Genomic DNA, 16099 nt, shown 5'->3' with positions numbered 1-16099 from the left:
TTCAGCTTATTTGCATATAATTTATATATACTTCTAGTACTGGTTGCAATATAAAACATTTTTAATTCTGTGAAATTCAGTCAAAAAGTTTGAAAGCCACTGCTGTGATCCAGTCCCTTTTCTTACAGATGTGGAAACTGAGACCTAGTGAGGTGAAGGACTTGGCCAAGCTCACCCGGCTTGCAGTGGCACAGCTGGGATTCAAACCCACATGTTCTGGCTGTCATCTGAAAGATCCTCCTGCCACTTCCCACATCCTCCTGCCTCATACAGGGACTGAGCCCAAATCCTGGAACCAGTTTCTCTCTGCTCCTGGTCCCCTGCTCCTCCCAGGTGGCACCTGCAGAGGATGCCAACAGAGGATGCGGGAGCCAGAGCTAGACAAGCTGCTGCCCCCAGAGGCGGGCCAGGCTCTGGACCATGATGCCATGCCCGAGGGGTGGCAGAACAGCCACAAGGTGACCGCCACTGGGGCATGGCACCACCAGCAGGAAACGGGACATGGTGGGGGAAGGTGGAGGTGACCAAACAGGGTGAAGCTCTGGATAAAGAGGGTAGAAGGACACAGATTCTACTGGAGACAGAATGCAGGGCAGACAGCAGGAGGGGAGGAGCCAGATGAAAAGGCAAAGATGAAGGAAAAGAGGCGCAGATGGAGAGATGAGATTCAGCGTTCTAAGCCAGGCACCCAGGCTAGTCCCTCAGACCCTGCCCGCAACCCCCACCTGCCTCCCACCCACAAAGAGACTAAACAACTAGCTCTGGCCCAAGGGAGAAAGTTCACTCACAGGGGGCATAAAACATGATCAGGAGCGGCTTCTCTTCCTTCTTCAGGAGCCGTCTGAAGTCCTGAGGCACAAAAAGAGAATACCAGCAGCTAGCACACAACACAGTAACAGGATGAAACCCCCTCCCCGCCCCTCCTGCATACAGCGGGGTGAAGGGTAGGGATGGGGAGGGGAGGGGGAGTGAGCACTTCAGAAAGCACACGCTGGCAGCTGATTTGCGGGTGGGGGCAGAGCCGCGGCAGGCCAGGAGCTGGAAGAACCTCAGAGATAATCTATTCGAGACCACCCTCACGTATTACAGATGGGAAAACTGAGGCCCCAAGATAACAAATGGCTTTGGCCACCTGGTGAGAGGGAGTCTTGAGGACCAGGCTGCTGGCTTTCCTTTCAGCTCCACCTGAACAGTTCAAAGATGGCAAAGAGCGGTTTTTGTCCCGTGAGGCTGTTGAATAGGCTGCCCCTTCCTGTGACTTACACAGCGGTTTTGTTGTGCTGCGGGTGGCTGTTTTCATGTGTGCCTGACTTGGCAGATGGGGATCCACTCACTGTGGGAAGACAGGTTAACCCATACCCACTAATCTCTTGCTAATCTCTCCCCAGGCTCCAGCTCTGCCACCACCATCCTTATCCCCAGGAGTCCACGGAGCACACAGGGCAGAAGGAGGGGGCCTGCTCCACCCTCCAGGAGGTTACAGGCAAAATGGATTTGTAAAACCCTTAGAACAGTGCCGGGCATGTTATTAAGCAATACATAATGATTTGTTAGATACATACAATAAAGGCAAAAAGACAAATGGCCACACAGTGCTCATGTAAAGACTTGAGTGTGTGAACAGGGTAGAGACTTTTCTTCCAATGAGAGCCAATGATGGATGGGAAAAAGCAACTCTATCAAGGACTGCAGTGAAGCACGATGATAAGAGCATATTTCGATTAAAGTAAGCTGCTCAACCACATTTTACAGAAGAAAATGAGAGGGTTTTCTCTTTTGAATAATAAGGAAAATAAGAAAATTTCAAAATGCAGCTTTCTGGCAGCAAGAAGGCATTAGGTAAATAAATGATGGCACATCCCGCACAATGGGATACTACTGCATCATTAAAACTGACAAAGAGGAGTGTTTAATGTCACAATCAGATGTGCACGGTGCACTAAAGGGTGGGGGAAGCAAGTTACAAAACAGCACATAAAATGTAATGACATCTTTGTGAGTAAAAACATCACGTACACATTATCTTGAAAGCCTGGAAGACTACAAAAATATCAGCAGGCATCTCTCTCAATGTAAAGGTATGAGGTGATTTTTTTTGTCTTTCTGCTGAAGGTGCATTTTCTAAATTTTCAACAATGAATGTGCATTAACTTAAAATTTTTCAGTTAGATTAAAAAAAGATTAAATTTTTGTGGATATCCAAAACACTAGAATAAATTCTGGAAAAGTTTACCTTTGTTTACGTAACTAGAGAGAGCATTAAGGCACTAATTTTCAAACAAATTTTGTTTGTAATTTCCAAACAAAATTAATAACCAAGATATTTAACCCTAACTAGGGGTACAGGATGCAAACACTTCTAAAATTGTCTTCTGGGATTTCTGGAGATAAAAGCTAGTAAAAGACCTGAGAAGAGATTTTTATTGAGCCTATAGCAATTTGGTTTCATACCCTGAGTAGTAACAGATATTACATTCAAAGATGCTTAATTACCTTCACAAAGTATGAAATTCCAAGCCTACAAATTGAATCAGCAATTCAAACTTGAATTTGGAACTTTTTATTATTTATGTGGACATTCTATTAGCAGAGAACCAGCTATACTTCTTATTTCCATAGGAGAGAAAAGAGCACAAAGCAGAACAAGAGGATTCCCTACAGGTGTGAAAGAAATATTTCCGCTTGATATTCCTACAGTTACAGAAGAACAACCTTAGGAAGGTCAGGACATTGTATCTGGGGGAGGAAGGCACCAGGCAATCACTTTCCAGAGAAGCTATCAACATTCATCATTACAGGAGCAGCACTCCGTTTAGGCTGTTTGTATTTCCATGGGTCTAGGCACATGTGCCACTCTCTCCTGGCACTTGCCCCTCTTTCCCTGCCCCCACATGCTTTTTTTTTTTTTTTTTTGAGAAGGAGTCTCGCCCTGTCACCCAGGCTGGAGTGCAATGGCATGATCTCGGCTCACTGCAACCTCTGCCTCCCAGATTCAAGCAATTCTCCTGCCTCAGTCTCCCGAGTAGCTGGGATTACAGGCACGTGCCACCATGCCTGGCTAATTTTTTTATCTTTTGTAGAGACGGAGTTTCACCATGTTGGCCAGGCTGGTCTCAAACTCCTGACCTTGTGATCCACCCGCCTCGGCCTCCCAAAGTGCTGGGATTACAGGCGTGAGCCACCGTGCCGGACCCACATGCTTTTTAAAAAGACATCTTTAAGGCCAGGCACAGTGGCTCACGCCTGTAATCTCAGTACTTTGGGAGGCCGAGGCGGGTGGATCACTTGAGGTCAGGAGTTCAAGACCAGCCTGACCAACATGGTGAAAACCCATGTCTACTAAAGTACAAAAATTAAGCAGGCATGGTGGCACACACCTGTAATCCCAGCTACTCAGGAGGCCAAGGTATGAGAATCGCTTGAACCCCAGAGGCAGAGGCTGCAGTAAGCCAAGATCACGCTACTGCACTCCAGCCTGGGTGACAAAGTAAGACTCTGTCTCAAAAAAAAAAAAAAAAAAAAAGACATCTTCAAGATGACAATACTGGCTCTTTGTATCCCAGAGAATGTTGTGCCCAGTCCTTAATTTGAATCACCACTGATCCACTAGGTTGGCTCACAATGATGACATATTTTACCTTCCTCCAGAAGGTTAAAAAAAGGCATCATTTTCTTCTGGGCCAACAAGCATTAAGAGTACAGTCAATAGGCAAGTTACAGAGGCCCCTGTCCGTAATCCCAGCACTTTGGGAGGCTGAGGCAGGAGGATTGCTTGAGGCTAGGTGCTCAAGACCAGCTTGGGCAACAGTGATAGCCCATCACTACAAAAAATTTAAAAACTAGCCAGGCATGGTGGCATGTGCCTGTAGTCCCACTTACTTAGGAGGTCGAAGCAGGATTGCTTGAGCCCAGGAATTCAAGGTTACAGTGAGCTATGATCACAACACTGTACTCCTCCAGCCTGGGTGACAGAGCGAGATCCTGTCTCTAAAAACAAAAAAAGTCAACAATTTTAAAGGAAAGGGGAGAGAAGGAAGAGAAAGATGAAAGCTATGTTTTATTTTATTGAGATAGGAATGAACCCTCTCCCTCTACCTACAAAAAGCACTGCTTGCCTCACAGACCATCTGGACTATCACAGAGAAGTTCTTGCCCATCCCAAGTGAAGGCATCATACAAACACGGATGCACATGGCTAAAGATGCACATTCAGGTCAGGTGGGCAGGCTGTGGATGGAGGGGCAATGTGTGTCACAGCTTTTGCATTCTTTATTTTTTTAGAGATGGGGTCTCACTATGTTGACCAGGCTACCCTTGAACTCCTGGGCTCAAGCGATCCTCCTGCCTCGGCCTCCTGAGTAGCTGGGACCACAGGCACCCGCTACCACAACCGGCCTGTCATAGCTTTTGTTAAATACTTAAGAACTAATAAACACCATAATCTAGATCTACCCTTCTACCTCCACCCCTGGCCAAATTTGGAAATTGAAGCATAAGAGGGTAAATAATTGGTTGAAAGCTATAGAATGACCAAGAATTGTAGAGATCTGCCTCAAGTCTCTGGAAATCTAACCCAAATCTCTAAGGTTATTCTTTAAAAAAACAAAACAAAAACAAAAAAACAAGATGTAAAGCCAATCCTAACAACATCTGGATTACACAATAGGGAGAGAACATTTAAATCTACATTAATGTATGGAAAATCTAAACGTGTTCAAATGCATTAAATAAGGAAGGTGAAGAATGGAGAAAATTCTCAGGCAACCTGTGATCGCCGCTGGTTACAACATGGAGCTGGGAAGGGGAGTCAAATATTAGGGTCCTGGCCTAGCTTCCCTAGAGGAAAAGTACAAGTGATCCTGGAATAGTCCCATTTCTCAGTTCGTTGGGCTCCTTTCCTTGGGAGGCCCTGGTACCAGGGAAGCTTCCAGCATCCATCAGAACTGACGGGGAATACATTACCTTTTCACTGTCAAGGTGGACAACATCTTTGGCTCCAGGATCTTCCTCCCACAGTGGGGGCCCTTTTGGATCCTTCAAAAAGGCCACTATGGACTGAGGGAAAAAAAAGAGAAGAGAAAATGCATTTTAGCCCTGAAAAGAGGGAGGTGGGGGAATCAGGAACCTGTCCTCTTTCCCTGCCTGGAGACCTGGTCACACCAGCTGCTGAGCTCAGGACTGCATGTGGCATAAGCTTGGAGGGTGTGTTATTTCCGCTGTCCACTGACATCATGGATAAGTGCCCAAAAATGCACCTCCACCACTCCCATCGGGCTTTTTCAATCACAAGACACCTTGCTCACTCCAGCCAGGTGGTCCATGCCTACTATGCATCTTCATGGACAAAAAAGAGAAAATTTGAGACAATGAGTTGGCTTATTCAAACCAGAGACATACTAGTGCTTCTACTAAATCTCATCTCCTCCAAGAAGTCTTTCTGACTAATGGAATAATGGTCTCAGTCTTGTCCAAAGGAGACATTTCCACATTCCTGCAGCCACTAAAACTGTCATCCCATAAGCAGATCATCATACCTACTTATGACCTGCTTGGTATTTCATGATCTAAACTGGTTTTGGAGTGGATTAAATCCTGATTATCCTCTGCTGTATATGAATGAGTGAGGTCCAGGCTGGGAAGCCCCCAGGGCAGGGTGGGCACCAATGTGGCCTCACCCTTGTTGCTATACTTCTCATCCTGGGGCCCCTCTTCTAGACTGCCTGGGTTGAAGATCTGACAAAGTTCTTACAGATAAAGGGCTTCGCTGGCCTTTGTTATGTGTACAATGACTCAAATCTCCACTCCCTGTGGGGAAGATGCACAGGGGCAGGGAAGAGCGGCACTGTCCTTCCACCCTCCTCTGTATCCTTTGCCACTCTCACTGGTCCAGGGCAGAAGCAGCATTCCCTTTCTCTTCAGTCACTCAGAGATGGTGCTCAAAGTCTGAGAGCCAGGATCAGGAACCAGACCCCAGCCAGATTCTGTTACTTCTGTCAACTTTGACCACGCTCCAGCAAGCAGATGCTGAACTGAGAGTGTATGTGTGTGTGTGTGTGTGTGTGCGTGTGTGTGGCCTGAGATGAGAAAGGGAAGTGCCCTTCTATAATAGTAAGGGTGTGCATTCAGCCCATCCACCAGTCACACACGGAGAGGACCTTATTATTGCTGGAAACTCTATTTGGAAAGAACTACTACGGGAGAATGGGAGACAGCCAAGACTTCATAGGATTTCATTCAGGTAGTGCTTCCTGCCTGTCCAAGTGGAGCTGTGAAACGCCTCCTGGCAAAAGAACAGCCATTTCTGCCACAGCTAAAGGCGGATCCACCCTTTCTCAGTCCCTTGTCAAGGCTTTGCCATGACAACATAAGGAACTATGGAATTGGCAGGGTCTTCCCGACACCCACACTCACCCACAGCTGCAGAGGCACCTGTCCACCAGGCCATGTGAGAAAGATGCTGGTAGGCACCCACCTGCCCGGGGTTCCAGAAATACCCGGTGCAGGGGTTCTTAATCTAGGGTGCACAAGGGACTTTAGGAGTCGGTGAAGCCCCAGACTCATGTGAAAACATTGACTTTGATTTGTATGCACACACGCTTTCAGGGACAAGGTCTGGAGTTCAGTAGGTGCTCAGTGGGATCAGGACTCCAGAACAAGTTAGGAACTGCTTGCTCTGGGGGGGTCCTGGCCCCACGCCCAGCCCTCCTCCCCCTTCTCCACCTCAGCATCAAGAAAAAAAGATAGCAGTGGATGGAAAAAGGAGATAAATGACCTTTTAACGTAACAACTGACATGTTCGTACACACAACCTTGTTTTTCAGGTGAGGATTATTCTCATTTAACTGAAGCTGAATAACCCCACCCATAGGTTCTCTCCGAGTTGATCTAACTGGACAAGACCTCAGGGCAAAAGTCTGCAGGGAGCAGCACCCTCAACTGTCCTATTCTGGGTGCTCTGAGTCCCAGGCACTGTCTGACACCACATCTGGCCTTCACAGCTGTAATCCTGGCTCACAGCTACTGGGCCCTGAGGTCATCAGTGAGTCATCTGAATCCAGACTGCCAGGCACCTCTGGCCCTTACCACTTCTATAGTAAGGATTTGGGGAGTATGTGCTAACAAGGAAAGGGCAGCTTAAAGGGGACATTCCCCACTTCGAGTTTCCTATTCTTTGCCAGTGGGGAGATAAGTTCTCACTTAACTGGCCTATGACCTCTCTAGGTGCCGTGGCACAGCATCTGTGACCAGGCTTCTGCCCAACCATGCGGGTTGACAAAAACCACAGCCAGAACATGGGCCTGCAGGTGATGGGCCCCTCCTGTCGGGGGGGTCCTCCATCTCTCTGGAGTCAGGGTCCTAGGAGAAACCCTGAATGGAAAGTTAATTAGTGACTGAGGTGGGCTCTGATCTCAGCTGTCTTAAGCTGAAAAAGCAGAAGCCATCAGCAGTCAGGGAACTGTCCTGTCCCCTTCCCTCTGCCCTGGAGAACTCCAGGGATTCTGCCCCAGTCCTGCTTGGGGATGCTGGGACTAAGAGTGCCCTCTCTCCAACTGAAACTGAAGACTCTGGCCCCGTACGATGCTCAGCCACTTCTTCACCTTGTTGATGCCTAAATCACGGGAAGGTCAAGAGAACGCTGACCTCACACGTCTGGTCTTTGTAAGAAGTGGGGCGAAGCCAGGATTCTGCCTCTCCCACCCAGACACCCAGTGGCATGCTGGGGCCGCCTGGGCTCCTTGCTTCTTCTCTGCTACCACAGTTATGAGTAGCCGCTCAGAACTCCCTGCTCCATAAACCCAAGACAGATTCCTCAGAGGTCCCGGTTAAACATAAAATATACACAGCCTTCAATAACAAAACAAAACTCCAGCCCTCTTTCCATCATTGCATAAGCACTTCCCCCAACCCACCCAACTAAATCTTGTTCCTGGGGAACATGTGTTCTCTCCAACAACTTCGGTTGACGTCTTAACATAGAATAAGAAGGGCTGAGCAACTCTAGTTGGAAGAACTTTCTAAGTGTCTAAGTAGGTGTTAAGGTGATGAGTAATCAGGCTGAGTCCCTATATAAGGTGAACGCTGTAGCAATTTAAAAAAAGAATGAGTGTTAGTGGATAAGCAAGAATGACCTGGAGAGATGGTGGGGAGAGACAGAGGGAGAAGGAAGGGCAGAGGGAGAGGGACACTGACAGCTGCACAGACAGATGGACAGATAGGAAAAATGGAAGAGACACAGATGGAGAAAGAGGGACAGATGAAGAGACAGGAGCACAGGGTCCAACCCAGTGTGGGAAACAGGAGGGTTAGGAAGTGAGTTCAAACACGTCAGGACCAGGAGAAATATATGGCTTCAGCCAACGCAGGACCAGAAAGCAGAAGACAGGCTGGAGGAAGGGAATCCTGACCCTGAAGGAGGAGAGTTGCAGTTCAGGAGGACTAAGGGCTGGGGCAGCCGCTTTGTGATTACAAAGCATGTATAGATTACAGGATCTCATATTTCTTTCCATTTATGCTTTTCCATCTACTTCTAAATTGGATTGATAGCAGGGAACTCCTCAATGATACCCATATCTCATCTGGAACAAGCTGCATCAGCCCAAAGGTGTCAACCAGCCCATGTGTGATACCCTGTGCTAACCTGGGCATCCAGCCTGAGGGTGGCCACTACCACAGAGATGAGGGGAGGACTTTGAAGCTACAACGAAATGAGGCCCAGGCCTTTGGCAAAGAGAGAGGTGACATCACCTGCCTTACTGGACAACTGCTGATACATTCACAAACCTATTTCCAAAGCTGGGTCAATCTGTTATGTTAAGAGCTACAAACTTTTCCACATATTCTGCTGACATATGCTCTAGAGATAAGAATCTCTCAGGTCATTTAGAAGAGCTATTTGTGCAATCTGCCCTTTCTTTTCTCAGAGAGAAAACCTGCCAGACTTTGGGCGTCCATTCAGACTCCACCTCTGCTGAGAACAAGGGAGGTAAATTTACCTTAAATGTCACAGCTCGGTTATATTCAGTATGAAATGCACCATCCCTGTCAAATGAGGAGAAAAATGTGTTAACTTTAAGAATGGTTGTGAAGATACATACCTTTGGTTTCCTGCAGCATCTTAATAAGATTCAGCTTTTGAATGGAGTTCAGGATTTTTTTTTAAAAGAAATAATTGTAAACACAGGAAGAAAACCATTCTGAAATAAAATTAATCTAACTAAAAATTGCTGTTCGCTGAAAATACCAATGAAAGCATTTGGCACTTACTTGGAAATTGGAAATGCCCATGTGTACTTACTGGTAATGGAATAATTCGACCTTTTTGTCCTTCGGGCTCAGGTCAACTTTCATCTTCTTGCACAATTTTCTACTCTCTGCATCACTGGAAGACACAAATGTTGGGAACCATTTATTACCTGAAGTCCTCACAAAGGTGTTGACAGCAAAATCTGCTGGTGTCCTAAGAAATAAGTCAGGTAACTTGGAATTCTCAATAGCAGATGAGGGCCTTACTATAGATGGGCTGTGAGAACTAGAGGGTGGAGACTAACTAGCAGGCTAGGGGCTGATCAAGAAAGACAGAGGCTGGGCGTGGGGGCTCATGCCTATAATCCCAGCACTTTGGGAGGCCAAGGCAGGCAGATCACCTGAGGTCAGGAGTTTGAGACCAGCCTGGCCAACATGGTGAAACCCCGTCTCTACTAAAAATACAAAAATTAGCCAGGTGTGGTGGCACGTGCCTGTAATCCCAGCTACTCAGGAGGCTGAGGCAGGAGAATTGCTTGAACCTAGGAGGCAGAGGTTGCAGTGAGCCAAGATCATGCCACTGCACTCCAGCCTGAGCAACAGAAAGACTCCATCTCAAAAAAAAAAAAAAAAAAAAGCAAGAAAGAAAGGAAAGGAAAGGGAAAAGCAGACAGGAGCATGTGTGTCACAACTTGTGGGTGGCAACACAGACAGGTCCAGACAAAGGAGGTGACCCAGAAGCTTAGGGGGTGGACAGCCCATGGTAACAAGAAAATAAACTCCAATCCTGGCCGTTCTTTAAAATTATGAGGCAAGTTTTTAAAAAGATGGATGCCCTGGCCTTCCCCTGATTATCAATTTGGAATCTCTGTTGGGGGTGGACAAGCAAGATTTTTGTTTTTGGAGCTCTGACATAGGCTATCTGCTATATACTATGTGACCAAGGTAAGAGGAAAACATGCTACCATGTTGAAGAAGTTATGAAATCTGGCCAGGTATTGACAAAAGGCAAAAGGAGAAAGGGCCAGGCTGTGGTTAAAGGAGCCCCTCCCTTGGCATCTGGGATATTACACTCTCTTCCAATAAGAAATGCCTGTCAGGTGCCATTCCCTGTTTACAAAGCACTCATGCACAACCTCATCTCATCTTGGTGCCCTGCCTGTTAGAAAAATGGATTTCAATGTGTGGTCCCTGAATCAGTGGCACCAGCATCATCCAGGAACCTGTTGGAAATGCAAATTATCAGCCCCATCCCAGACCTACTAAATTAGAAACCCTGGGGATACCTGAGCAATTGCGTTTGAACAACCTTCTAGGTGATTCTGATGTGTGCTCAAGTTTGGAAACCACTCACTGCATTAGACTAGCTCCTTCACTGGCTCATGTTCTTCTCCCCTACCTCCACAAGGTTTGGCTCCCCTGTGCCCTAAACCAGTCCCTTAGAGACCTGACCTGTTCTCAACAGCTTCCCCATCCTGCCTGCACTCAGCCAGTCAGAGAGCTCTTGTTACCTGGGGGCCATCTCCCCAGCCCTGAAAGGACTCAGTAAGGGCATCTCGGCTACCCAATGCCCACTGGTCACCACTGACTACACAACTGGAGTCATCTTTTGGGGAACTTTGTTGGGACAGGTACGACAGCCACCTGAGGCAAGGCGCTGTATCCCCCAGTTGCTTACATGCCTCACCTCCACCAACAGCCATCAGCTTCACACAGCTGTGCACCAGCCCAGAACAGATGGACTAATTAAACCACTCAGCTCAATTCTAAAAGCAACACTCATCAGTGGACATGTAAAAAACGCAGGACCTCATTTTAAGTGTAAAGATGCAATTTGCAACTCAAGAAGCATGTCTTACTGGAGAGGTGTGTGGTGGTCAGAGAGGAGGAGTGTCTCCCTGCCCCCTTCCTCCCCCAGGCCCAGGGGTTTCCTCCCTACTAGTCCCAGCTGTCTAGCCATCACTGCAGCCACTGCAGCTTCCAGCCATGGGCCTGGCAAACAGTGGGGACTCATGAAATGCATGAGGAATCCAGAGAGGAAAGGCTAATGACACTGCAATAGTTCCTCCCCCAAGGTGGCAAGGACATTTTAGGATAGAGTCCAGAGAGAAGGGGCAAGCTGGGAGTGGGCTCTCCAAATGGAGAAGGCAGCCCAGGGCACCCGCTGAAAACTTTCTTATCCTTAATCCCTCTGAGGTCCACGCATGCCTCTTCTGACGACCGCTATTACAGTTCAGGTGTGCCCCATCCCGCAGGGACTCTGTGGTGAAGCTGCATGGACAGGTGGTGGGTCTGTTTGAGAACAACTGCGAACGAGGTGCCCTTTCCCTGTTTGAGTTAATTCCCTGGGACACAGGGCTCAACTCAGGATGTTCACAACCACTCACTTGGCACCTTCCTCGCTGGCCTTTGTTCTGCTGTGCTCCACTGTTTCTGTGACCACCTACCATCCACCCAACTGCAACAACAAACAGCAGCTGGGGCAGGGGCCAAGGCTGGGATGGGATGTGCATGGCCTCCCTCAGCTCCATCAGCCCCATCCTGACACCGGCAGCTGCGAAGGGCTTGCTCATCGCCTCTCTGTTCACACTGCAGTTCCTGCCTGGGGGCTCAGACGCTGCAAGGCAGCAACTGGACAGGAGAATCCCCACCCCATGCTCCTCTCTCTTCCACCAAGCCTGGCTGGCAGCCTCTGCCTGTGACTATCACAAAGCAGAGGGAGGAAACAGGGGCTTGGTTCATTTCCACGCCAATCCTGGTCCACTCTGTGGGAAACCCCTCCACGGAAAAGTTCCACGACAGCAGTCTTAGGTTCCCTGAGGGCCCAGGCAAGGCTTAGGACCAAGACTCCAAACCAACTAAGTTGGCTGGTAGAGCTGGGGGCACAGAGGCACCCCTGCATGTTCTTCAGTGTGGCCTCCAAGGTTCAGCCCAGTGCACAGCCTCCTGCCTCACTCCACCTAAGCAAGCGCCCCACGAGCCCTCACTGCAGACTCTGTGCCACCTTCTTTGTTAGGTTATGTAACATTCCTAAGGATTCTCTCCTCTCCCCATCCCCTGCACTCTCTCTCTCCCTGAGGGGTGAGTGGGGAGGAGGCTTCCTGTCCCGTCTGAGCACACTTCTGGCACAAACCAAAGGGCCACTGGCTCCAGCACTCCCAATCTCCCCTCCCCTGTTGTCTTCCTCTCCACCGCGCTTATCAACATCTGACCAACTTGTCCACTGCCTGCCCCATCAGAAACATGTGCTCCGTGAAGCCAAGGGCTTGGTTTTGTGCACAGCTATCTCCCCAGTGGTACAACAGCAGCTGGCACACAGTAGGCACTCTATAAATCACCTGACTGAATGGCTGAATGGCTGAAATGAATGATATTGTCTTACCGCTGCTGGGATGAGGCTCTGCATTTCTGGCTTTCTGGGATCTCTGGGCTCTGTATATTGAGCTCCGGGAATCCTGCCAGGTGACAATTCCTGACAATGTTCTCTCAGCACTGCTCCCCTCCTTCTCATAGTTGTGTCTCTCAAAATGTATAAGTGTGAGTAGTGTGTGTGTGTGTGTGTGCAAGCATGTGTGCACACACTAATTGTGCAGTGCAGACAATGAATATCAGAAGAGTTCAAGTAGGGGAGAAAATTACCTAAGCTCAGAGACTTAAAAGGATCTGAGTTGAGAGATTAGGTACAATTAATTGATCTACTGCCTACCTCCCTCCCCCAGCCAATGACTGAGGTTCTAGGGGAGAAAGGAGACAAAGCAGTGAGCAGGAAAACGAGATGCTTTGCTCGAATTGAGGGAATGGAGAATGCACCATGGGTCATGGAGAAAGGGCTGGCAATGCAAAGACCCTCACCTGACTCCCCGGCCCCTGTCCTGCAAGAACCAGCCATCCCTCTGCCCATTTACTCACCACTGTTCCAAGGAATGAGGCATCAAGGCCACTGATCTGCTCCAGCCTATCCCTCCCCACCTCACTTGGCTCTCTTCCATGGAGAATGTGGAAGGAAAGATTGCAGAGGCCTGTACACACTTCCCTCCCCACCCCACACCCCCACACCCAGACAGACACATGGGCATGGGTGTTTTCGTCTGAATCTGCCATGGGACAGCTGGCTGCTAGTCGGGAGTGGCTGCTGCAGTTACACAGTGCTATGTTTATTGGATTTTCCTGTGCAGTAATTACTATCCAAGAGACTCGAGGCACACTCCTGGGAGTCAGGCCCAGGGATCAAAGTGGGGATGAGAGCAGGAAGAAAGAGAAAAAACAAGGTCTGGGAGATGGCAGGGTCAGGGGGTGGGGGTCTGAGGTCTTTCACAAGTCCAGCCTAAGTACCACAGCCCATAGAATGGCAGCTTCAACATCTGGCTCTGCCATTAGCGACCTCTGGCGGGACCCTTAGTTTCCTGAGCTGCAAAATGCCGGAGTTATCCACATAAGCTTAATGGAGCTTGATTTCTCTACGGGGTCAAGTCAGACTAAATAAAGCATGGAGACAGGCTGCCTTATATCCTGACACATGAACCAGGAGCCAGAACCTGGGGCAAAAGATGGAGACAAAAAAACCTCCGAACCCCTGTCATTTCTCTCCTCACCTCCCAACCAGATCCTCAGTCAGCCACAGTTGGGGTTCTCATGTCCACGGCAGACCACGCTCAGCCCCTCCTGGTGGGGTAGAAAGACTACACTGAAGACCAGAAGGAAGGCTGATGCCTGCCTTAACATTAACTTTGTGCCCACGACTACCCCAGCCTCTCTAGTTCCATTTCCCCATCAAAGAAGGGATAACTCTCTTCCTCCCACCGGCCCTGGTCTAACATGGCAAGCTTCTGGCCAGGTGGACCTGTGATGCCCTGGGGACAGGTAGGAGAAGAGACTTAGAAAGTGCCCTCACTTCAAGGACATGAAGAAAATGGGCGGGGGGGGGAGGGGGTGCAGGGGTGAGTGCTGAGCAAGAAATACTGAGTGACTGCCTGATGCCAAGTACCAAGGACGATGTGAAAGAATGTGGCTAGAGGATACAAGGCAGGAGGCAATGAGAGAGAAGTCCTGGAAGAGCTGAACCTTGAACTTGGACAGGTGGTGGTGGTCACGTAGCACCCTCTGAAGGAAGGATTCCCTACAACAGGGCTCCTCCCTGAGTTGGCTGTTTCCCTTGGTACGTGCCTCAAGAAGATACATCACAGGGTCTGGATTACACAGTACAGTTAGTAAGAGTGGTGGGAAAAAGAGAGAGGAACATGGCTTCTCTGCAGACATGTAAGGTGCCTCCCCTCCGCTGCCCTCCCAGCCCAGCAATTCTAAGTGTCTGCTCCTCAAGGGGATGTGTCACTCCAAAAAGTGCATGGTGGTGTGCTGGAAGGTATCTGAAGCCACAAGATAAACACGACAGTTCTTCTGGGAGTCTGTTTTACCCCCTGATAAGTAATGTTGAACATGCTTAGGAGCAAATGCTAAATTCAAATAGTTTTTAGGAGAAAACATAAGTCTTTAAAATATGTTATGCTTGCTCTGGCAGGCCCCCAGTCTTGCATCTGGGAAGCTGTGACTGCTCCAGAGAAATCAAGCAGATGGGGAGGAGAGCAGGAAAGAAAGCAGATGTGGTTAAGCAATGACCTTAAGCCCCGAGGAAAAGAAAGTAGCAAGCACCTGATAGGACAGCCTTGCCCCCTGTGAGACGCAGCCTCGGGAATTAGCAAACCAGGCACAGCTCCATGCTGGCTCCAGCTCAACTTCCCAGACAGCAGCACTCCACGCCAAGCCCGAGCCCCAGCGCCCAGCTGGCAGGGCACGAGGGGAATACCAACTCCCGCACACACAACCCGCTTAACAGCCGGACAACCACCACCAGCCAGACTGAGCGTGCCTGTTGAGGTCTAAGCCAAGAGTGGAGTGAGGGGGAAGGAAAGCTGACAAAACCCTAGACAGAAGTCAGACGCCCTACAGACACCCCAGAGCAACAAGTTACAGGGCCTGGACTGGGGAGAAAACCAGCAGAGAAGTGTTTGTGTGTTCCTGTAGGTGCACATAGAGGAATAGGGAGGAAGAGTCAGAAAAGCAAAAAATTTTTTTTAAAAAAGGAAAATAAATATCCATATAGAAAGGAGAAAGGGGAAAAGAGGCCAAAAGAAGGCCAGGCCGGGCACGGTGGCGCATGTCTGTAATCCCAGCACTTTGGGAGGCCGAGGCAGGTGAATTGCTTGAGCCCAGGAGTCCAAGACCAGCCTGGGCAACATGGCAAAACCTGGTCTCTACAAAAAAAATATAAAACTTAGCTGAGTATGCTGGTACGCGCCTACTGGGGAGGCTGAGCTGGGAGGATGGCTTCAGCCCAGGAGGTCAAGTCTGCAATGAACCGAGATTGTGACACTGCACTGCAGCCTGGGCAACAGAGTGAGACCCCGTCTCAAAAACAAAAAGGGCCATGCAATGGGGCGGTGCAGGGGGAGTCCTGGACTCAGGATTGGGAAAAGGGAATAGAAACCTAATAAGGGGAGAGAAAAGGAGGAGACAGGAGAGGACCTCAGAGAGAAGGATAGGCACCCTTCCAAAATGGGGAATGGGGAGGGAGGGGCACAAAAAGACCCCCCTGAAAGACTAGAAGGCACACGCCCACCGCCACACTTATAACACACACACCAAGCCTGGCAGCTTCCGGCATTTTCTGAACCAGGCTATTTAGGGATGAGAGCAACTTGGAAGACTCAACTCCACATTTCCCAGAAGATTCCATTGAAGCCCAGAGAAGGGCAGTGACTTGCCAAAGGCCCCACAGCTATTTGATGTCAGAGCCTGGACTCAAAGCTGGGTCTTCTGACTTTTAGTCCTACAGATTCCACTGCACTGCACCCTGTACTTT

At 49.0% G+C, this 16099-nt stretch overlaps 1 protein-coding gene across 1 annotated transcript in view; it reads right to left on the bottom strand.

Annotated features, from left to right (window-relative positions):
* Positions 1-16099, bottom strand: part of PDIA5 (protein disulfide isomerase family A member 5) — a 95011-nt gene that overhangs the window by 50108 nt on the left and 28804 nt on the right. The window contains exons 4-7 of the mRNA XM_003825208.5: positions 9296-9379; positions 8994-9039; positions 4963-5055; positions 789-849 (exon numbers count right to left, since the gene is read on the bottom strand). Of these exons, the coding sequence (XP_003825256.1) occupies positions 789-849; positions 4963-5055; positions 8994-9039; positions 9296-9379 (284 nt within the window). The remainder of the gene's footprint in view (positions 1-788; positions 850-4962; positions 5056-8993; positions 9040-9295; positions 9380-16099) is intronic.

This window comes from Pan paniscus, chromosome 2 (assembly GCF_029289425.2).
Source record: "Pan paniscus chromosome 2, NHGRI_mPanPan1-v2.0_pri, whole genome shotgun sequence".
NCBI classification, from domain to species: domain Eukaryota; kingdom Metazoa; phylum Chordata; class Mammalia; order Primates; family Hominidae; genus Pan; species Pan paniscus.
Note: the sequence above shows the minus strand (reverse complement) of the source record. Positions and strands in the feature narration are given on the sequence as shown.